Source organism: Phodopus roborovskii, unplaced genomic scaffold (genome assembly GCF_943737965.1).
Source record: "Phodopus roborovskii unplaced genomic scaffold, PHOROB, whole genome shotgun sequence".
Lineage (NCBI taxonomy): Eukaryota > Metazoa > Chordata > Mammalia > Rodentia > Cricetidae > Phodopus > Phodopus roborovskii.
In genome coordinates this window covers 1016864-1041613 of record NW_026126470.1, presented here as the reverse complement: position 1 = coordinate 1041613, position 24750 = coordinate 1016864, and the positions used below count along the sequence as shown (strand labels likewise).

The 24750-nt window shown below is 39.8% G+C and overlaps 1 protein-coding gene across 1 annotated transcript in view; it reads left to right on the top strand.

Annotated features, from left to right (window-relative positions):
* The window catches only part of Adgrg7 (adhesion G protein-coupled receptor G7), a 44170-nt gene extending 28053 nt beyond the window's left edge, over positions 1-16117 (top strand). The window contains exons 10-16 of the mRNA XM_051191637.1: positions 1345-1500; positions 2104-2216; positions 5008-5351; positions 6037-6133; positions 11353-11508; positions 13624-13780; positions 15880-16117. Of these exons, the coding sequence (XP_051047594.1) occupies positions 1345-1500; positions 2104-2216; positions 5008-5351; positions 6037-6133; positions 11353-11508; positions 13624-13780; positions 15880-16113 (1257 nt within the window). The 3' untranslated portion in view covers positions 16114-16117. The remainder of the gene's footprint in view (positions 1-1344; positions 1501-2103; positions 2217-5007; positions 5352-6036; positions 6134-11352; positions 11509-13623; positions 13781-15879) is intronic.
* The last annotated feature ends 8633 nt before the right edge of the window (positions 16118-24750 follow it).

The following is a 24750-nucleotide window of genomic DNA, read 5'->3' as shown; positions in this document are numbered from 1 at the left end:
CCCGATCCCACCCGCCATCCAGATCTCCTCTATTTCCCCTTCCCTGGGAGATGAATGAGTCCTCCCTTGAGCCCACCTTGTTACCTAGCCTCTCTGGGTTTATAGACGGTAGCATGCCAATCTTTCATAGCTAATATCCACTTATGAGTGAGTAGATACCTTGTTTGTCTTTCTGAGTCTGGGTTAACCCACTCGGGATTTTTTTTTTTTTTTAGTTTCATCCATTTGCCTTCAATTTTCCTGATGTCATTTTTTTTTAAACCTAGACTGTCTGCATAAAAATTTGGTCTATTTGTGGAACTCCTAGCAATGAGAGCAGGGGCTGTCCCTGGCGCTTTGGCTGGTTCTTAGGGGACATATTTCTTATGCTGGATTGCCTTTCCCAACCTGAATACAGGGGGAGGTGCTTGTCTTATGGCAACTTGATATGCCCATCCCTCACTTGGAGAATACTGAGGAGATATATTGAGAGGGGAGCTGGGGGGACAGAAGAGAGGTGGGGAGTAGGAGAGGAGGGAGGTTTCAGTCTGAATGTAAAATAAATTAATTTTTAAAAATTAACCATGGTATTAAATTTTTAAAAGAGAACTCTACAGGAAGTCTATTTGAAAAGTCTTTTGAAGTAATGGTTAAAATCTTATCTAATTTTCTGACAAAATAAATAGAAAGTATATAAATCAAGTTAATTTGGTTTATATACTTATATCCTTTCTTTGGTTCATTGATTGTTTAGTTTGTTTTTGAAACAGACTCTCATTATAAGGCTCTAATTGGCCACAAACTTGGAGCAATACTCCGGCCTCAGCTTCATAAGTACTCATATTCTAGCTGTAATAAGTACTCATATTCTAGCTGTAATAAGTACTTGTATTCTAGCTGTAATAAGTACTCATATTCTAGCTGTAATAAGTACTCATATTCTAGCTGTAATAAGTACTTGTGTTCTAGCTGTAATAAGTACTCGTATTCTAGCTGTAATAAGTACTCGTTTTCTAGCTGTAATAAGTACTCGTATTCTAGCTGTAATAAGTACTCGTATTCTAGCTGTAATAAGTACTCATATTCTAGCTGTAATAAGTACTTGTGTTCTAGCTGTAATAAGTACTCGTATTCTAGCTGTAATAAGTACTCGTATTCTAGCTGTAATAAGTACTCGTATTCTAGCTGTAATAAGTACTTGTATTCTAGCTGTATGCTACCACATCTGAATTTTTATGCCCTTATTCTTCCTTCAATCTACAGGAAGACGTTAATGCTTACTATGAACTTACTTCTTTTGGGGCTATCTTATCCTATTAGGGTTTTTCTACCCAATTAGCCATTGACTATGTCATCAATTCACAGTATGACAGAAGAGAATTCCAGCTTCACACCTATGCCTGTGTCTACTGGAATTTTTCAACGAACGACTGGGACACACAAGGTTGCCAAAAAGATGGGAACTCTGCAGGGTTCCTCGGTTGCCGCTGCAATCACACGACCAATTTCGCAGTACTGATGGTATGAATGTGCAATTTATATATGAGGTATAATTTACATAGATCATAAGGTCAGATAAAATGGGGAATGCAGGGAATGAATGAAGTGATAGGTCTGGAAAAGGAACATGCTAGACAGAAAGAAACGGTTTGACATTGTTGTTTGCAATGTGGTCTTTGGATAGAAAAAGATAAACTTAGGTTAGCTCTGTGTTTTTAATATGGAAAGGGCGCAAACATGTGAAAGAGAAGATGATGCATCCCAGTGGATGAACTAAGATTGAGGGCCATGTGGAGAGGAGCCGTTTAATACATACCTGACCATAGGCCACTTTGATTTCTGAAACCTTTTTCATTGAAGCTGTCCAAGGCGCTGTTCTTGCTGTTAAGTGGAAAAGAACTAGCTCTTAAATTGTTTATGTTTTTCCTATAGGTCCACTCTCCCTTCCTAAAGCCTGTCAATGGTCAAGTTTCCCTGCATAGGGGGCTTTATAAAAAGGGAAGGTATATTTGGCATCTAGCTGGTTATTTTAACCAATGTAATTCTACAATACTGACTTACATTAATATCTTTTAAATTCTTGGGCCAGTTTATTTAAAAATTTATGTTAAATTACTTTTTCAGAGTTTCAAAAAGGATTACCAGTACCCAGAATCCCTTGACATACTGTCTAACATTGGCTGTGCCCTGTCCATTGCTGGCCTGGCTCTAACTATCATATTCCAGATTGTTACCAGGTAAGAGGGGAAGGGTGCTTTTCATGGGAGAGACTGCTATCCTGATTGTAATGTACCAGGTTAATCATTTCAGAATTTAGTTTTTCTAAACTAGAAAGGATCTCATTCGACATAATTTGTAATTATGTAATTTCTAGGTACAGAACTTGCTCTTTGAAATTACTCCTCTGTCCAAGTCCCAATTCCTATTTACCTAACAACTAATAGGAATATCTATAGTCTACAAAGTCTAGAAAGAATTAGATGGTAATGAATAGTCTTTATTGGTACAGGACTATATGCCATAGAATCCACAGGACTGCTATATCCCACTGGAGAAGGAACAGGGTTATAACTAGAGATTTTTAAAACTTTATTATTATTATTATTGAGACAGGGTTTCTATGTATTGTTTTGGAACCTGTCCAGGAACTAGCTCTGTAGACCTAGCTGGCCTGAAACTCACAGAGATCCACCTCTGCCTCTGCCTCCCAAGTGCTGGGATGAAAGGTGTGTGCCACCAATGCCCAGCTATAACTAGAGATCTAAAGAATAAGGAAAACCTTACATATGTGGTAGAGAGAATATCATGCCTTGCATTTGAGATCAATGTCATTAAAGAACATCTTTCTTCTTGCTAACATATATGTGGGCCAGTATGGAACAACATACATGTGCCAGAGCATGCATATCCTCGGCATAGCATAGCATATCCATACACTACATACCTCTCCCATGCCATACAGAACATCATACACATGCACATACAGACAGACAGGCACACACAGATAGACAGGCACACACACATAATCATACTGCCTTTTAAAAGTTGCTGCTATACATAGCCAGCCTATAGATAAAACCAGAACAAACCCTTTTTCTTTTAGAGAGAAAATGTTAGGCAAATAAAAATTGAGAATTGGGCAGAGAAACCATTTTGAAGAGCAATTTCTGTACCTAGAAATTACATCTTAGAATGTTGGAACTCTGAGCAGATTTTGCATAAAAAGGGCAATTCAGAATATCTTGACCATTTAGCAATCAGCAAGAATTTCCCAAGGAATGACTCTGGAACTCTGGTCTTTCAGAAGTACTGCGTGGAAAGAGAATTCTAACTTACAGAAAATATATGTGACTTTGTTCTATATATGTCAAAAGAGCACTGATTATCAGTCTACTCAAAAAACAAAAAACAAAAAAAAAAATGTTCCAGTAGCAATGTAAAACAAATTTAAGACATTGCCTAATTTTATGTTTATGGGAGAATTTCTCTTTAAATGAAACATAAGAAAACTAGCCTAGCACTTTCTTTTAAATGTATATTGTATTTTTAACTTTTAAGAGTATATTTAGCATCAAGTTAAAATTTAAATATGTTTTTATATAATAAACGCTGGCTACAAACACAAGACTTTTTCTATGTTCAAATGCAGGTTCATCTAGTAATTTGTAACATTCTGTTTTGAGGCAGAAAATGCCATGTAGGCCTCTTCAGCCTTTGTATATTTTTGTAGATGCCAAGCTCAATGATGTCAGTTTATTACCTCTCATGAGTTCAGGGCTTACTGGAACTCATGTAGTCTAGCTAAGCTCCCCAGGCGATGGTCTTCAGACAGTAGCTGGGATAAGGGCTCTGGAGGTTGCTTTTCAAAGGGGGCTCCCAATCTTCTCAATGCTGTGACTCTTTAATACATTTTCTTGTGTTGTGTTGATCCTAGCCATAAAATCCGTTTGTTGCTACCTCATAACTATAATTTTGATGCTGTTATTAATCATAATTTAAATATCTGATATGCAGGATATCTGACCTCTAAGTGGTCACGGATCCACAGGTCGAGAACCATTGCTTTAGGGTATCAGAACAACTGGATCTTTCTCTATGTATAGGCCCAGAGCATTTCTGGGTGGTTTCTTTAGCAGGGTAGCTGGAGTTTCCCCAGAGTGGGTGAGAACTCCAAGGAACATAACAAGAAAGCTACCAAGGAGGCCTTGCTGGGACTCTTGTATGACCCATGCTGGGACCCAAGGTAACCTTGACTTTGTGGGACTTTCCTCCCTAAAAAATAACAAACAAACCAATAACTGAATAAATACAAACAAAATAAATGAAATTAAAAGAAACTTTAAAATGAGAAAGCTTAATGACTTTATTAACATCTTTAGACCTAGACTTCCATTTTTGTTCTTCTAGTTGAACTTTGCTAAGGATCATGGAAGTTGTACCCAATGGGTAAGTCAGTCTTGGCTACCAGCCTTCAGTTACATTCTGTTAGCTAAATCAAGGCAAGGACATGCCTGGAAGAGGACAATAAAGGGCACAGATACTAGGGGGTAGGGCTCACTGGCCACTGTCTTCAGAGACTATCTTTTCTTCTTAATCGGAGCCTGGCTGCTGAATTCATCATGCCTTTGGAGAAGTTCTTTTTCTAGTGTGAAAGAATGAAGGTTTACCAGCAGGCCCACCAGGCCCACCAGGCCCACCAGGCCATGAACTGGGTTTATTTATTCCTTCATAGTTTCTCTGAGGATTTTTAACTTTTTTTGGTTATTTTGTTTTGGGGGAGGGTGTATGAGTGTTTTGCCTTCGTGGATTTAAGTGCACTACATGCATTCAGAGGCCTTAAGAGGGCATCAGATTTCGCTGGAACTGAAGTTACAGAGCTGTAAAACACCACTGACTACTGGGAACTGAACCTGGATTCTCTGCAACTGAGACATCTTTTCAGCCCTGATGATTATTTCCCCCTGCAGTTGATTTGCTTAACCTAGCACCTAGTTTTTCACATTTCCTTTTTTTTTTTTTTATTTTTAGGAAAATCAGAAAAACCTCAGTAACCTGGGTGTTGGTCAGTTTGTGTACATCAATGTTGATTTTTAACCTTCTCTTTGTGTTTGGAATTGAAAACTCCAATAAGAACTTAAAGATAAGTGATAGTGGCATCAATGCTAATCCTGATACCAATGAAATCCCTGTGCGAGACACCACTGACAACCCGAATCCCTCATGCACGGCCATTGCTGCATTACTCCACTATTTTCTCTTGGTGACATTCACCTGGAATGGACTCAGTGCTACTCAGCTCTACTTTCTTCTGATCAGAACCATGAAGCCCCTCCCTCCTCATTTCATCCTTGTCATCTCATTAGTTGGATGGGGTAAGTGTTTGCAACAACTCTTGTTCAGACATCTCACTTTGTTGCGATTGTTTAATGTAAACAAACACCTCTTAGAGGGCTAACAATTTAAGGCAGGGGAAAAGAGAACAGAACCATCACTATATACTGTTTCTTTCTAGTAGCTTGTTCTCTAGTAAGAGCTCAAGACAGCTGTACTGGACATAGTATAAGCTAAATTAAAGAGGTTAATTTTTTAAAACATCCCTCTATTAGTTTGTGCTAGACTTAGAACATATGCTGTTAATATCCTGGGTGCTTTAATGGGAGTGTTTCACAGAAAGTAATTTGAGTGACTTGTTAAGAAAGAATTCTTAAGGATATATTGTGTACCAGTAAAGACAAAATGAAGAATTATCTCAGTGAAACTCTAAATCATTCAAGTAATAGAGGAATTCAGACTTTTGGTGATGGACATTGTGATCGGAGATACAAAGAAATGAAAAATCAGATAGGATCGGTACATGGAGACAACACTAAAGATAAAAAGAGAACAGAGAAAAATTCTGTCTACTTTTAATCTACCTCTGCTCATTGGTCGGTATATTGTCCAAGGAGGAAAAAGCACAGAACTAAAGAGGTCAGATGTATAATTTACTTGAAGTGTTTTATAATTAATGCCCATCTTGGGCAAACTATTAACCCCTTGCCTCTCCTTGTCTCTTAGGAGTTCCAGCTATAGTTGTAGGTGTAACGGTGGGGGTTATTTATGCCCAGAGTGGGAACAAGTCATTGTGGGAGTTAGACTATCGGCAAGAGGAAATGTAAGTCTTATCTCTTTAAATGTCTTTGACATTCACTTTATAAATGTCATATGTTGTAATGGGTATTTTAAGTTCTCAAAGAAACACACCATAATTTAGATAGGATCACACAGAAATTCCCTATGATAATTCCTGAAAAGGAAGCATCCACTGTTTGACCTTAGAAGTCCTCTAAATGCACGGCCTCAGTTTTCTACTCTGTCATCAGACAGGCTGCATCACTCTCTGATAAGGAAAGGGTTGGCATTAACCATGGGAACTTATACTGGTGGTGAGTTTTTCCAGTCTATGCTGTAGAGGATAATATGGATCTTTCCATATACATGGAAAAACAACCAAAGCATTTAACACAACTGAAGTCCAGGGAAGGATGTTCAATAGACTCCATGCCTTTATTTTCATCAGCCTCCATCCTGAGACCCTCTTTCCTAGAATTCTATCCCATACCTGTAGAAGTTAGCCCCACAAGGACCATTCTCTTCCTCTTCCTCAGAAATATACAGCTGGAAGTATGAGTCATTTGATTCAGAATAACAAGCATAAGGAGTTCTGTGAGCATAAAAGTGCCACAGTCCTTCTTGAACTAAAGCAAAGGATAAAGAGAGATGTAGAGTTTCCCCCTCTGGTACATATTTTTCTGATAGATGCTGATATCTGAGTGCATGTCTCTTGATCTTCCTATCCTTGGACCACTAAAGATGCTTACAAACATTCATATAAATGAACACACACACACACACACACACACACACAGAGAGAGAGAGAGAGAGAGAGAGAGAGAGAGAGAGAGAGAGAGAGAGCAAATGATGCTTCTCACAACTTGAACCTTTGAGCATCTGCAGGGTTGCTTTATATTTAAACCATAACAGTTATCCTCCCTCCACAGATGAAAGGGATGCTAGACATCTTTAAGATAATCTTTGCACACCCTCATCATGTCTTTTAAAAGTGAATATCCCTGCTTGTTTATTAGTTCATTATAGACTGGAATATCATCTCAGTTTTATCACAAGTCATTGAGATTAGAAATATGACTTCCAACAATTTGCATGATAATGTTCCAAAGCAAAGCAATTTAAAAATTCTTTGTCATATACCATAATGTTGTACCTTCAGATGAAAGACAATGAATAGGAATTGAAAGCCAAATGTGTACTAGGCTTCTGGGGATATATATATATATATATATATATATATATATATATATATATATATATATATTGCTGAAAAAATTCCCTGCAATATTTTTTGATTATGTTTTCCCCTATTCCAATCCCTCCGAACATTCCTGCCAACCCACCCAACTATGTGTTCTCTCTGCCTCTGTCTATGTCTCTCTCTAAAAGTAAGAAATAAAACAAACAAAATAAACAAGAAACATGAACCCCCCACACACACACACAAAACTAACCAAACAAGACAAAACCCACAGAAACTGAAAACCAAAGCAAACAAGCAAATGGCCAATAAGAGAAACAAAACAAACAAGAAAAAAATCAAAACCAAACAAAAAACCCTAAAAATACCACCGAATCTGTTTTTGTTGACCAACTACTCCTGGACATGGGACTGCTTGGGGAATGTGGTTGGTATACCCACTGAGACTCCATTGGAGAAAACTGATTTAGTTAGAGCATGCACAAGACATGCACAGGTACAAGCCAAATAGAGTATTTTGGACACCAAGGCATTATCATGTGTGCAGATACTTGTAGAGGCCACAATAATGCTTTGGATTGCTGGCTGGAGTTATGGAGATTGTATAGGGCAGTGGCTGAGAACCAAACCTCAGACATCTCTAAGTCCAGCCTTCAAACTCCTACGCTATCTCTCCAGTCCTTGGTTATTTTTTCAATGGCCTGCTGTTCCATCTTCTAACACCTCCTTGTCTTCCCGCTAATAACTGCTCAGAACATTGCCTTCCACTCAACAGTCAAACTGTCATTCAATGATTTCTCCTTGCTTTGTCGAGGTGGGGTCCACTAGCCTTGAACTTCTGATGGAGCCAAGGATGCTCTTGCCCTCCTGGTCTTTCTGCTTCTGTCCCCTAAGTCCTGAGTGTGCAAGTGTGTACTGTCATTATGGGCTTTCTCCTTACTTTTAAAGAACCTTCAACCAGACTGTTTCTTGCTATTTCTCCTATTGCACGCCCCTCACAATACAGGTTTCTTACTTTTGCTCAAGTCCTACTCTCATCACTGCATCTGGAGTAATACTTTTTAACCTAAAGCAGATCATTTCATGTCTCACTACCTCACCCAGGATGCAAGCAATTGCCCACAAAGCCTCAGCGTTGTTTGTATCGTTCCATTGACCTCATGCACTTACTCCAGTCTTCTGAGCCACAGTAGCCTCTGTTTCTAAAGCTGTCACCTTAGGGCCTTCCGACGCGATGCACCCTCTACTTAGAACACCCTCCCTCCTCATCAGCTTTGGGTCTTTGCACAAGTATTGTTTTTCTATGAGACTTTCCCCCCAACCACTCTATTAAAATGAAATCTTCCCCGTGTGTGTGTGTGTGTGTGTGTGTGTACATACATACATACATATCTAGATTCTCACTGCTCACATTATTTTTATCTCCTATGCTCATCACTATCTGACATATTATCAATCTAATTTTTGTTTTATCTGCATCTCTAAACTAGATTATCAACTCACTAGATAATAGAGTTCTCTTTACAGATAATGCTTTGCTGTGTAAAATACCATCTGAAACATGTTCTCTAAATGTTTTGAAGGAATAAATTAACTGTTTCAACAATATTATGAGGTAGTCATATTATTTTCAACTTTGATAAGAAACAAACAAAACCCACCCCAAATTCCTTCAGCAAAACAAAAATAGCAGCAGACAACCTTCAAAACAAAAGAATACAATGGAGCAAAATAACGTTTGAAAGCTCTTTTTAAAGTATTAACATTTTTAACTGTCTGTCAAGGGGCTGGGGAGGCATCTCAGTTGGAAAATGTTTGCTCTGTAAGTGTGAGGACCTGAGTGTAGTTCCCAAGCCTCTAGGTAAAAAGACAGACATACTTGTAATCTCTAAGCCTGGGCAGCCGAGACAGGCAGATCCCTAAGGATCATGGGTCAGCCTAGCTGATTTGGTAACATGGTTATTCTCTGGCCTCCATAGGCATGTACCTATACATACAAGTGTATGCACACACACACACACACACACACACACTCACACACACCAATAACTAGCAGTAGAAAACTTTAACTTATAGAATAGCAAAGTTGTAATTTTAATGCTAAATTTATTAATTACGTTTCTTTTCATATTCTCAAATGATCTCCAAGATATGCTGAATTCCAGAAGCATTTATTGAATGTTGTCTGATGGGGGAATCTTCTTCTGTGTATATGTTTCTCTTATTGGTTGATGAATAAAACACTGTTTGGCCAATAGTAGAGGCAGGAAGATAGGCAGGACTAGGAGACGAGGAGAATTTTGGGAAAGGAAGGCAGGGAGAGCCCTGGAGAAGAAACACCATAGAGGTACCAGAAGAATAGTACACCCCAGGCATTCTCTGGTAAGATAAGGTCATGTTGAAATACATAGATTCGTAGTTACGGGTTAATAATTAAGACAGAGCTAGCCAATAAGAAGCCCTAGCCATTGGCCAACAGTTTATAAATTAATATGTCTTCATGTATTTATTTGGGGCTGAGAAGGGTGGCAGGACCTGGCGGGACAAGAAAATCCAGCAACAGTCGTCATTTGTTTAAAAATATGAAGGAAAAAAATGTGCATTTGCTAATGTTTATAGAGATAAGCTACATATCCAAAAGTATAATAAAAGTAATAGCTTGCCTAAAGTTATATACCTCATACATGACGGGAGTAACATCTAAACTCAAGACTGTGGGCTTAGAAGTGCACGTATTAGTTACTTTTCTGTTACTGTGATAGAATACCTTTACAGAAAGCAGCTTAGGGAAGAAAGGTTCATTTGGCTTTATGTTGCATGGGGAACAATCCATTCTGGCTGAGGAGCCATGGCAGCAGGAACATGAGGCCACCTGGAAGTCACAGAGCAGAGCTATGGCATCTCATCTTCATACAGGAGGTAGGGAGAGAACAGGAGTGAAGCCAGGCTACAAAACCTCAAAGCCAGTGATGCACTTCCTCTCAAGGCTCAGCCTTCTAAAGGTTCCATAGCCTCCTTAAACAGAGCCACTAACTAGAAGCCACGTGGTCAGTACCTGAGCTTCTGAGGAGGGGGCAAGGCCCGTCTGATTCAAATCACATCTCGGTAGTTAGCAATTACCTAGCATGCCCCACGACCTGGGTTTCATCTCTCTACAATGAAAGCAGCAACAGTAACAGTAATTACTAGTGCATTTACTGTCTACTGGCCCATGTTGATTCATAGGAAATTGTGATAGATGTGACTTTTCTAATTGGTTAAATGATTAAAAGTGACGCCAGATGTGAAAGATGACAAGATATTATTAGCAAGGACTTCAGTTCCATGAATGCCAATGATGTTACTAGCAAAAGGAATTAGTATTTTTTTTGTTGTTGTTGTTTTTGAGGGATACATAGAAACACTATTGTTTAACAGAAATGGCAACAGGACACAGATACAACACCACAACAAAATGGGGTGAGGTGGGAAGGACAGAGGGACACAAGACGGATCACAGCAACTGGGGAGTGACTTCTTTGGTGCCCCTGAGGCCCTTTGACAGTTGACCCATGGCTCCAAGAATTACATACTGAGGAAGACCAATCAGTAGAAGGCAGCATCACTGAGCAAGCCTGGATCTTATACAGCTTAAATATTCAAGGTCCAGACTCAAGGGTGGGGACTGTTAGCACTGTACATCAGGAGGGGAGTCCCTTCTCCTAACGCTATTAAGAGGCAGGTCCTCAAACCTTGGTCTTTCAGGACATAGCAGCACCACACACCACTGCACCACAGCAGTGTTACTCCAGACAGTCTTCTCCCTATGAATCCATGCTTGCAGAGTGACTGAATCAGGTGGGAGGAGGCAGTGGTGGGCTGAGGGACAGGAGTTGGCTGGAGGAGCAGGTGTGTGTGCTTGAGGTTCTTCCTAGGCATCCTGGAGATTGCTATTGCTCAGGAGCACCTGTTCTCCAGGCTTGAAGGCTGGCATCCCAAGGTAGGGGCAGTTAGCACATCAGAAGCATCCCCCAGGTAGCAATTTCCACAGGTCTGATGAAATCATTTGTTTTCCTCAACAGCTGCTGGCTGGCCATTCCAAGAAGCGATAATTTTGTGAAAAGCCCATTTTTATGGTCGTTCATCGTCCCTGTAACCATTATCCTCATCACCAATATTGCTATATTCATCACAATCACGGTCAAAGTGCTGTGGAAGAACAACCAGAACCTGACGAGGTGAGCATCCGGGAGTGGGAAGCTGCCAGCAAAAACCAATGTAGATGTAACACACACCTGACTGCACCCCAGCAAAGACCACAATAGATGTAACACACACCTGAGTGCAACCCAGCATAGACTACTGTAGATGTAACACACACCTGACTGCACCCCAGCAAAAACCAATGTAGATGTAACACACACCTGACTGCACCCCAGCAAAAACCAATATGACACACACCTCTGCACCCCGCAAACCACATATAACACAAACCTGACTGCCCCCGCTCTGTGTGCCCCCTGCTGCACCCCAAAGACCCATGTGCCCCCTGGTGCCCCGCTGCTCTGTGTGCCCCCCTGCTCCCCCGCACCATGTGTGTCCCCCTGCTGCCCCCGCACCAATGTGTGTCCCCCTGCTGCCCCCAGCAAAGACCACAATAGATGTAACACAAACCTGACTGCACCCCAGCAAAGACCACTGTAGATGTAACACACACCTGACTGCACCCCAGCAAAGACCACAATAGATGTAACACACACCTGAGTGCAACCCAGCATAGACTACTGTAGATGTAATACACACCTCACCACGCCCCAAAGCCCTGCAATAGTTTGCAAGGTCTGCACAAGCCATGGTCATATGGTATTCAGGAGTGATTTCCCAATGAACTTTAACTGAGAAACTAGACCTGCTCACCATCTCTGCTACCCTCAGTGGTCCAATATGGTATACAGCATTGTATACTTCACCTTTGTGTTACATGGGCCCAAGCAAATGTTAAACCCCCATTGTCGTCAAAAATTCCCAAAATTCAGGAAACAAAATTTGAATACTTGAAGAAATGAGGCTATAAAGAGGGAGATGCTGGAACCCACATTTTCAAACAGGAAATTATTACTGCCTGCTGGGCTTGAGTTAAACCGCAGCTTCAAACTCTTCAAAATCCGTTGCAAGTATACAAAATTTGGATATTTCACTTACAAATGCATTCTCTCTTATAAAATTGTGGGACATTTAGTGACAGTGAGACCACATTTCCTGGCTCTTCAGGTCCTACCCACAACTGCAAGCCTCTTTATTGTGACTTTTATAGTCCCAGGAAGTGTTCTTATCGTTATCTCTAATATTTCTTGTTATTCAACAAGACACCAGCCTGGTCTACAGGGCGAGTTCCAGGACAAGCTAGAACTGTTTCACAGAGAAACCCTGTGTCACCCCCCCAAAAAAAAACACCCAAAAGGGGTGGGGAGTAGAGGGAAAAAATGTATGACCAGCAAAAATAGCAGGAGAGTAAGTTCCACTTCCTATGAACAAATGAAACATGAAGATTTTATCCAGGGACCTATACATATCTACATGGGGGGTACCAATTCATAAGGAGGCCCAATTTAGGGTCATAATTTCAAAAGATAGCAGACATATGCTTTGGGCATATTTAGCCCAATGTCTCAGCACATATGTAAAAGATGAAAAGAATGGACAGAAATACACCTGCACATATTCATTTTGCACTAGAAAGTTTTTTTTTGCTGAAAATGAAGGACAGGGTGGTTTTGTGTGTGTGCTAACATGGGAGTCTGGTCCTGAGGGGGCCAGACTTGCTCCTTCACTGACACTGTCAGGGTTCTCAAGAACGGCCAAAGAAGGCAAACTCCAAGTGTGATGGATTGCTTTCCAGTCTCTGCCTTCTGTTCTGGCCACAGTAAGTCACATAGTCAAGGCCAGATTCTGGGGTACAGACTTCCCATGAGAGGAAGGATCAGTCTGCTAAGTACAGTATTTTTACATTACCCAAGGCACAAGCACTTCCCAGGTATCCCAACTCCTTATAGAAAGGACTTCTTCACTAGCTGATCTTTTTAGTAATAATCAACCAGACTTCCTCTCTGAAAAGAGTTGATTCTCTTGAAATTCCCTGTGTAGTATTAAATGAATGATTTGCCTGCACTTTGAAGCAGACATTAAGCTATTTTAAGATAGTTAAAGCACATTTCATCAGAATGACATAAGTAGGACACAACATTGTTAAATGAGCCCAGGATAGAGGCAGCTGACCGTGCATGGGTAGTAATGACATCAGTAAGCAACAGCCTAAGAAGCTATGATTCCTTTCTTCTTTTTCTCTCATGTAGCACAAAAAAGGTTTCATCCTTCAAGAAGATTCTGAACACATTATCTATTGCTGTTGTTTTTGGAGTTACCTGGATTTTGGCATACGCTATGCTAATTAATAATGATGACATCAGGATTGTTTTCAGCTACATTTTCTGTCTTTTCAACACCACTCAGGTATGGTATAGATGGTTTGAAAGTAGCAGAACACTTGGAATGGTACATAAATAGTATCACCCTGTTTTCTTCCCTGTAAAACTCCCTGAAGACCATTCTTTAGTTATCTTTAGGGGGATCAATTATTCACAGACTTCACGAGAAGAACAAAAACTTTCTGTGTTCTTTTCTGGCCTAGAGGTCACAGTGTAATATCTCCTTAAGGTTGGCACATAATTCCTCTTCATAAGGCAGAACACATTGTTTCCTCCCCACCCCCTGCACAGAGTTTACTTTGGTTGGTATGGGCAATGATTCAGGGTTCATTGAACTTGGAACTCTGTGCTCTGTGGGTTTATTGAATTTTTATTTCAATTAAAAATGTGTTGATTGAATTCAGGCCCAGAATTTGAGCTATCTTTTCTGTAAATTTAAAATTACATTTATTACTAGTAGTATAGGGGCATGCATGCCACTGAATATATGTGTGTGGAGGTCAGGGGACACCTTGAAAAGTCAGTTCTATCCTTTCATTGTGTGGGTCCCGTGGCTAAAACTTAGATCCTTACACACATGCCTATAGAAAGAGTCTGAGATGATGCAAAATTAATTAACTTTCATCATTGTTATTCTACCCCCTTTAAACAACAATTTCAGATGCATTTTAGATGATTTGAAATTTCAAAATACTGAAGATTTCCCAAGTATTCATCACCAAACTTTAGTACTAATAATAACCTCTTCAAAAAAATTTTTTTTTTTAGACTGGAGAGATGGCTCAGAGATTAAGAGCACTAGCTGCTTTTCCAAAGTTCCTGAGTTCAATACCTACCAACCACATGGTGGCTTACCACCATCTATAATGAGATCTGGTGCCCTCTTCTGGCCTGCTACATGCATGTAGAACACTGAATGTGTAATAAACATATCTTTAAAGATTTTTAAATTATTTTATGAGTGTTTTGCCTGTATGCTTGTCTGGGAACTAAGTACATGCCTGGTGTCCATGGAGGCTAGAAGAGGGTGTTGCATCTCCTGGAACTGGAATTATAGATGCTTGTGAGCCATGATGTGGGTTTTGGAAATCAAACCCAGGTCCTCTGGAAAAGCAGTGAATGCTGTTAACTGCTGAACCATCTTTCTAGTTCAAAAATAGTATCTTCTGTAGCCACAATGTACAATCAAATCCAGGAAAGACAGTAAGTACAGTTTTCACACCTTCTTTATCCAGTGTTTCCCAGTGACAATATCATCTATAATTCAGCACATTGTTAAAATCAAAGAATGGGCATTGGCTCAGTATTATCAACGAGCTACAAATAGCATTAGTAAGGCTCCTTAGAGGCTATATTATACTGGGTAGTACTTTTCTGTTTTAGATACAAGTAAGAGACAACACTGTGCATTGGCAAAGGAAGAAAGATTGGAATAATAATAAAAAAAAGTTGAATTCAGTTCCAAGCTCTATTGATAGTGGATGTATAATCTTGGGCAAATTGTTTAGTTCATCTGAATTACAGTTTCCATGTTAATAAACTTGGGATAGTTAGCCTTAGTTTATAGTGTTGATGTGAGAATTGTCAAAATGAGAAGTGTCTGAAGCAAGTTCAGTAAATGGCAGTTTAAAAACGTGTAGAGACACTACCCAGCCTCTTGTGGCTTAATTTCTTATGAATATCTCATTTCCCTATGTAAAGTACAGAAAAGCAATGACTAGCAGGGTTCTAATTTTGTGTTGTTAAGAGATTACCAAGTATATAAAATTCCAGCTATGTTACTAAATCTCCGGGAAATGGAATCCCAGAATGTTGGAAGCAGAAGAGCAAACAGGTGCCCCCCAGCAATCCCCCCACTTTCAGAAACTGAAGATCATAAACACTGGGGAAAGAACACGCATGCACAGCAGTAATGGCAAGGCAGGGCGTGGACTGTGGGCTTCTAAGCATCCACTGTGTGCAGCCCTGTGTGCACGAGAAGGACATGAACAGCAGCTGCACACTCCAGTTGTGGAGCAGCTACACCTCCCCACGATGGGAGGGGGACATAACATCTCGTCATTCTGTACTGTGGAAGTCTGTACTGTAATATTGCCTAGTAGTAAACTTTAATTCTCTCTTCAGGGATTGCAAATATTCATTCTCTACACTGTTCGAACAAAAGTGTTTCAGAGTGAAGCTTCCAAGATGTTGAAGTCACTGTCATCTTCCTTTGACCGAGTAAAGCCATTGCCTTCAGCAACTGGGCTGAGATTGCGTGCAAGGATGTACAATATGCTCAGGGTTATACCATCCCTGAATGAACGATTTAGGCTGCTGGAGCCATCAGGAGTGACTGAGGAAACATCATTCCCTTGAAAGTGACCAAATGGAGTGCCTAATAATATCTCTGATGGTCTTTTCTATCTGACCCTCAAGAATTGTATCTGTTTATGTTGTTCTCTAGTTCTCCTAGAATGTCTTCCTAAAGACACATTAAACTTGCTGTTTCTTATCATAGGAACAATGGATTTGGTAGGGTTTTTTGTGTGGTTTTCACTAGACTATTATGTGAATCAAGTCAAGAATCCCACACAGCATTCAGGATGCATGTCACTGAGTCTGCATAGCACACTTTGACCATCATGTCGAACTTACAACAAATTCTCTTACAAATTCACGAGAAAAACATTGCCTTTTAGAACAAAATGATGCCTGATAAGTACAAGAAATTACTTGTTTGCATTTTACTTTTGTGGATGAAGAATCTGGGAACCAGATTCACCTCTAGGAAAAGATTTTTTTGTTGTTGTTTTGTTTTTATGATCACAGTAATCAGTTCTGTAAGAAATAGATATAGATAGGGCTTAGTAGACTGCCCCCTCATACCTTTTAATCAATATATCATATATAATACATATAATATGTGTATTTTGTGTATAAATATATTATTTATATGATATATATTATTGATGAAGTGACAATAAGACTCAGAAAATGAGAAAATGTAGAACACCAGTAGCACAGACACTGAGATTGACAATAAATGGGACCTCATGAAACTGAAAAGGACACTGTCAATAAGACAAAACAGCAGCCTATGGAAAAGGAAAATATCTTCACCAATCCCACATCTGACTGATCTCCAAAATATATAAAGGACTCAATGAACTAGATAACAAAATAAACAATCCAATTAAAAATGGATATAGATCAAACAGGGAATTCTCAAAAGAAGAATCTCAAATGGCCAAGATGTACATAAAGAATTGTTCAACATCTTTAGCCATCAGGGAAATACAAATCAAAACTACTCTGATATTCCATCTTACATCAGTCAGAATTGCTAAGATCAAAAACACTAATGGCAGCTTATGCTAGAGAGGATGTGGAGCAAAGAGAATATTCCTCTACCGCTGGTGGGAGTACAAATGTGTACCCACTGTACAAGCAGTTGTACAAACTGCACACACACACACACACACACACACACACACACACACACAATTGATATGATGATACTAGAATTCAGAAAATGGAAATGTGTAGAAGAAGGATAATAGCACAGACAGTGAGATTAACAATTAGTAAATGGGACCTCATAAAACTGAGGTTTCTACCTCAACACTGAGCTATACCACTCTTGGACATAAACTCCAAATCTACCTGAAGACCCAGTGATTACCATACCCAGAGGATGCTCAACCATACCACAAGGACAGTTGCTCAGCTATGTTCATAGCAGCATTATTCATAATAGCCAGAAGCCTAAACAAACTAGATGTCCCTCAACCAAAGAATGGATGAAGAAAATGTGGTACATTACACAATGGAATATTATCCAGCTGTTAAAAACAATGGCATCAGGAGCTTTAAAGGCAGATAGAAGGAATTAGAAAAAAATCATCCTCAGTGAGGTAACCCAAACCTAGAAAGACAAGCATGGTATGTACTCATAAGTGGATATTAGCTGTAAAATAAAAGATAAATATGCTATAATCCACAGTCCTAGAGATGCTAAGTAACAAGGAGGTCCCAAAAAGGGACCCATTGATTTCCCTGGGAAAGAGAAATAGAAGAGATCTCCTGGGAAGAAAGGGTGGGAAGGTGGGGGGTGAGGGGTGGGGGTTGGAGGGAAACATGAGGTATCGGGTTGAAGAATGGAGAGGGGTGGTAATGAAAAAGATGGCTTGATAGGGTCAGGTAGAAACCTGATGCTAGGAAAACTCCCATGAATCTATGAGGATGACCCCAGCTAAGACTCCTAGCAAAAGTGTATAGGTAGCCTAAACTGGCCATCTTCTGTAATCAGATTGGTAACTACCCTGTCATTGGAGAGCCTTTGTCCAGTAACTGATGGAAACAGTGCAGAGATCCACAGGCAAGCACTGGGCTGAGCCCAGGGAATCCTGTTGAGGAGAAGGAAGAGGGATTGTATTGTACCAGCCAGGGAATCAGGATCATCACAAAGGAACCCTCAGAAGCAGCTGACCCGCTCACAGGCGTTCACAGACTATGGACCAATGGCTAGGGAGCATGCATGGAACCAACCTAGACCCTCTGCATATGTGTGATGGTTGTGTATTGCTTGGGAATCAAGATTCACTAGACTTAGTACTGGTTAAGTGAAGTTTATTCAGGTAGAGTGCACTTAAACAAGAAGCAGGTGACCACCAAAAAGTTCCAGCTCCAACAAGGATTCACCCAGGATGTCCTCTGTGACTCACCAGAAGCAAGAGAGAGAGCTGGGGTCCAGGACCCTCGTCACGTCCGTACCTATGACCATGCCCAAAGGGGCGTGGTCAGTGCTACAGGTACAGGGGTGGGGGTGGAGGGTGAGTATCTCAGAGCAGTTGTGTGGCTTGGTCTACTTGTGGGACTCCTGGCAGGGGGAGCTGGGCCTGTCTGTAATGCTTTGGCTGGCTTTTGGGAACCTGTTCCTAATGCTGGGTTGCCTTGCCCAGCCTTAATACAAGGAAAGGAGCTTAGTCCTACTTCAACTTGATGCGCCATGCTTTATTGGCACTCATGGAAGGCCTGGGCCTTTCTGAATACATATGGAAGAGGCTTGGATTGGGGATAGAGGAAGTGGGGGAAGAAAATGGGAGTAAGGGAAGGCTGTGGTTGGATGTAAAATAAATGAAAACATTTAATTAAAAAGTAAAAGTTTTGTGACCAGAATAATCAGTTCTAAGCTTCTAGTTAATCACCACACACACACACACACACACACACCCCTTTATAAATGTGTGTATGTGCAGTGCTTGTGTGTGTGTGTGTGTGTGTGTGTGTGTGTGTGTGTGTGTGTGTGAGAGAGAGAGAGAGAGAGAGAGAGAGATTGATGTAGTGACCCTGGGACTCAGTAAATGAAAAAATGTAGTCACAATCACACATGTGACTTTTAGAAGCTCTAGATATTCCTAAGACTTCAAGCCTTTGAATTATGAGCAGCTTCCACTGGAGTAGAGAATAACCCCACTGGCCTTAGGAAATACCATTTAAGTTGTTGCTTTTTGTTTTGCCATAAACTGGGCAGCTGGTGTGAGTGTATGAACTAAGGAACTAACAACTTTCCTGTGAGCTTGTTATAGCCACCTTACTGTTCCCTAAAGAGTACATTCTTTCTTTAATTTTAAGTTTTTAAATTTGTGTCTACTTTTTTGCTTGCATGTATGTATATTTACCATGTGCATTCAGTGCCTGTGGAAGCCAGAAGAGGGGTCAGATCCCCTGGGACTGGAGTTACAGACAGTTGTGAGCAGACACTGGGGTGCTGGGATTTGAACCTGGGTCCTCTGGAAGAGCAGCCAGTGCTCTTAAATGCAAATCTTTCTCACCGTTCCTCAAAGAATGTGCATTCTTACAGACATGGTTGCAAATGACAATTGGATTTGTGGGCTAACCAAGACAAGCTTATTTGATCTGTAGTATAAATAAGAACTCATGTGAGAGTAGACAAAGTGAAGAGAAGAAAGCACGTAAGAAAAGCAATTCCGAAGGGCCAGGACTCTCACTAGTATTACACTGCTACACCTAGATATGGGCTGGACAGAGAGGAAAACAGGAAGATGTGATCAACTCAAAATTAGATCATATGAAATATCCTTTAATTAAAGTCCTGTAAATGTGTGTATGTAAAAATCACCAAAAACTATATTCAGCCCAAGGATGGGATTTCTCTTTTCTTGGTGGCTATAGTTGCTTCTCCTTCCTTCCTTCCTTCCTTCCTTCCTTCCTTCCTTCCTTCCTTCCTCCCTCCCTCCTTTCCTTTCTTCCTTTCTTCAGTATCTTTGTCATATACCAAGTGAAATTCCACATAAGGTTCCTTTAAGTGTGCAAGGTCCACATGCAATGGTGGGAACTAGTTCACATGAAACCCTGCAATCTTACCTTTGCGAAACCCATTCCTTTGGTTTGAACCTTTACCTTGGGTGCTAGTCAGCAGTCTTGAAGTCTGTTGATACAAATGTAACTCAAATTTAGATTAAAGGTTAAAGGAAAATTACTGGGTTAATAAATGTAAAGTCCAAGGGCCGAGTTGGCTTCAGATAACTTTTCTATGTCCCATTTGCCCGAGGCAATCCCAGGTTTTGTTTATGGTCTGACATATATTAAAAACAGCTGTTTTAACTTTCAAGTGTCCTGGCTTTAGACACAAAATAATGCCTGATAACATTAACTCTAGGTCTACTTAGAGGATAGTAACTATGTGTCAGGATTCTTCCCCCACTCACTACCTGTGTGTTTCTTTATCATTGTTCTCAAATGTGGCTATTAATGGGCACTCCTAACCTACATCCTTAAGATCTAACAAGAAGACAATTTCATTCCTTTTGGTAAAACATAAGTCAAATCCTTTTAAGGCTTTAATTCTACTTGTTCCAGTGGGAGACAGGTCTGCTTAAAATAGAAGGACTCCACGAAAGACCATTTATTTTACTGTACTTAAAAAGCATGGACAAAATGAGACCTGCTGCAGACAGCCAGAGAGAAACAAATCGAGAAGATAATTCTTCTCTTAAGCCAGAGACATGAAAAAAACACCTCTTCCCAGTGGTGCGGGCAGGAGACAAAAAAATCAACCAGCTTTCACTAGACAAAGAGCAGAGAAGAACGTTGGCTGTCACCTCCTCCTACTCCATAGCTTCCAAGTATGTCTCTCTCACGTTGGATGTGATCAGCAAAAAAGCCAGCAGAGACAGAAGTTTATGGAACCCAGGAAACCCTCTGCAACAGAGTACCCTGGGTAGGAGGAATCAAGGACCAGCATGTCCAGAGCTGGAATGTCCTACTCAGGACAAGTGCAGTGTGTTAGGGAATTGCTGGTGTAGCCTCCATCAAGCACCCACTGTGAAGGAGATTAGGGATGACTTGGTGGACAGATGTTTATTAAGTGCGAAGAAGAGTGAACAATTACATCTCAGAAGGATGGTGACAGCAACATTTAAAGGTATACTACATCTGACAGGACATAAACATCTGCTGGCAAATAAGCCAGTCCAAGTCTGATCAGTCATCTTCCTTGCCTGAACCGTGTTTGAATGGGACCATCCATGGGGAGAGTAGGATATGAGTAAATAGGGAAACATGAAGTGTGAATTTAAAGGACAACTCAGAATTGGTTTCCATGTTGTTACTGTTGTATCTAAGCAGTCCCTACTTTCCACGTTTTCTGGTTATCTTTGTGTGATAACAGTTCCCTTTTTCCCCCCCTTCAGTGTCAACCGACCTTTGGGTTTTCTTGCCTGCATCTTAACTAACAGTTGAAAGTTCACTGTTCAGTTGCCAGTCTGGCTTGCTTTTTTCTTACCTCTTCCATCCTTAAGTTTATCTTGTGTGTGTGTGTGTGTGTGTGTGTGTGTGTGTGTGTGTGTGTGTGTGTGTTGTCAGTAACATGGTAATCCTACTCGAGCTCATTGCTTTTTTAGAAGAACTAGGCAAACTTTGTAAACACTTGAGAAGTTGGTATCAAAAGTAGCAGCTGAGACATCAGCTTGTCAAGTACTGGGGATGGCTGTGGAACCTCACTAATGCAGTGATCAGACATCTTTCCATTTCTGTCTCCAAAGATGAGTTCTAACATGATGAAGGAATAACAGCATTCACAAACACATGAATTGTAAATACCCAAAACACCCCAGACAAATTGATTAACAAATGAGCAAAGGACCTAGATAGATAGACCTTTCTCCAGAGATGTCATAAGAGTTAACATGTGAAAATAATAACATATGGGAACCAAACCACAGTGGAATATAACACATCTGTTAAACTGGCCATTCTAAAAAGGGTTCTTAGAGATAACTAGTGTTGGTAATGATGTGGACAGAAAATCTACATACACTGTTGGTGGGAATGTAAATTTGTTCAGCCATGATTGAAAATATCAAGAATATCCCTCAAAAATTAAAAATAGAAATGCCATAAAATCTAGCAGCCCCTCTCTTTGGTGTATAACATAAGGAAATAATCGGAACCTATAGATATGTCTATTTCCATGTTTATGTAGTGTTATTCATGAAGTAAAGCTAATGAAATCACTTAATGATCTTTTTGTTTGGTAATTGGATAAAGTACTTGCAACATATATGGATGATCTTTACCTTACGAGTTTAATCCAAGTAAATTAAAATACCATAATAAAATGAATTTAATATGCCTAATGTAGTAGGTACTATAGCTTAGGCCACGGGAAAATGTCCAGATTACTTACATTCACTGACATTTAGACAAAATCATCTCGCACAGAGATGATTTTATAATAATGTGTAGTTTGTTGAATACTATGGGATATATATACTGGACAGTATCATTTGTTTACTGTCACGACTGTGTGTGTCTGGCTGAGAGCTGTGGCTTGACAGCTGAAGCTCAACATTTTGAACTTGCCTTACCACATATCACTTACCCAGGAAAAGAGCAGATTTCAAATGTGAAGTGTCATTTCTACTAGATTCAAATTTCTGTTGTACAGAAACTTTAAGTTGAATGAAAGGATGAATTGAAATTTCACATATTGTTTGTACAGTGTGATATTATATAGCCTTCGGAAAGGGAGAAGGGGCATTGATGTTTGTCACAGCATGGAAGTAGTCCAAAGAACCCAGCTGCAGAAATAGCTATATAATTTCAGGTCTAAAATACAGTCACACCCAGGATGAGAGTAGAATACCACTACCAGGGTTTGGGTGGTAGAGTGAAAGGTGGGTTGTTTACTGCAAACTTCCAGCTAAGACTGGGTAAGTTCTAGAACTCTATATTACTGCAACAGGGTCACTATAGCTAATAGTCATGTACTGTATTCATGACAATGCTGAGGTACACCACAGTTTCCCAAAATGTTCATGCGCTTGGCTTTGCACACACATGGCTGTGAGAAGATGGATAAGTTCGCATGATTGTGGTAGTTGTATGTCTATGTCAATATTAGATTGTATACTTTAGATGTGTAATTTGTATTTCACATTTTATTAAAGCTATTGAATAATCATCTTCACAAATATTTTTATAAAAGCAAAATCTATAATGTCTTAATTTTAAACTATGGTCTACTTTTCCATTTTCTCGACAGTCCTTGTCATAACTTTAACTGCAAATGAAATTGTATTATGATTTCACTTACCATTATATACTAATATAGTCCTCATAATAATTGCATACCACTAAATTGTTCCCCTATTGTCTATCTAGTTGATTTAAATATTTAACACTGTAGGAAAAGCTGTGAAAAAATGGGTACAGATACAATTTTTCCTTCATTTAAATGATTTCCTTAAGATAAATTCTCAGGTAATAATATGTCTTTAGCAATTCTGGGCATGGGGTTGCTCTTAAACAACCCATTCTTTGCAGAGTTCAGAGACCTCCAGTAGAGGACTTTAATCCCTTCTGAGAGCAGCTTCCCTCAGAACCCAAGGACCTCCCAGAGGCCTTGCCTCTTCAGAGTCCTGACAGCCACCTCCTCACAAACACTGCTGCACTGTCAAGTAAGCTTGCAGCGAACATCTGGAAAACGATGCCACTTGGACTCACAGCAGACACACAGCAGCCCTGCTTGTCAGTTTTGTTCCCATCCAAACCTGTCTTTACTATCAACTTAACCAACTGAAGTTCTCATCTACTTAGGAACTTTTGTGTTTGTTCCTTCATGTAAAATGACATTTTATCTAGTTTTGACTGTTATGAATCAAACTTTTACATCATTTTTGGTCAAGTCTTTGGGCTAACATTTTATTTTCTTTTAAAATATTGCATGGCACTGAAGGATCATAGAGTCACTATATATAACACTTTATTTAAAAACACTTTATTAAAACAAGCAACAACAGTTGAATTGTTTTCTAAGATGGCTGATCCATTTTACAAAGCCAACACCAATGAAGAAATTTAGCATTAACTTTTAAGGTTCTGATTTGTTAATTATTTCAGAAAGTAGAAATAGTTACATTCATTTTTTAGCCCATTGAACATGTTTCTGCATACCAGCTCTTAGATGGAGATATGGTGTGTGTGTGTGTGTGTGTGTGTGTGTGTGTGTGTGTGTGTGTGTGTTAGATCTCAGAGACCTATTGTACAGTTCCAATCTGCATTGTTCCTCCAGTGGAGCTTTGCTACAGGTGGAAGTAGAATCTTTACAATTTGTTGGACGTTGATATGAGGTACCATGAAACTGTAGCATAGTCATTGAGACTTTCTACACTTTGGTGATGATAAACAAAGATGATCCTCCTACACACAAGTACTCACTAGGCAGCAACAGAGAAGACTACGAATCTCAGTTATCCTTAACAAAATATTGCCCCTAGTTAAAGTTAAATAATGTATGAGTATATTGTCCTTAAAACATAAAAATAGCAGTGCTAAAAAGCAGAGAGCTAAGAGCCTTTTACAAACCAGCTATTAAGTTTCAGCCCACTTCTCTCCAGTTTATTGTGGTAATGAGATCTTTGTGTTTCATCTAAAAAAAGTATACTCAAATTACATTCTTATAGTCATGTGGAACTGTCCCTTTCTCCA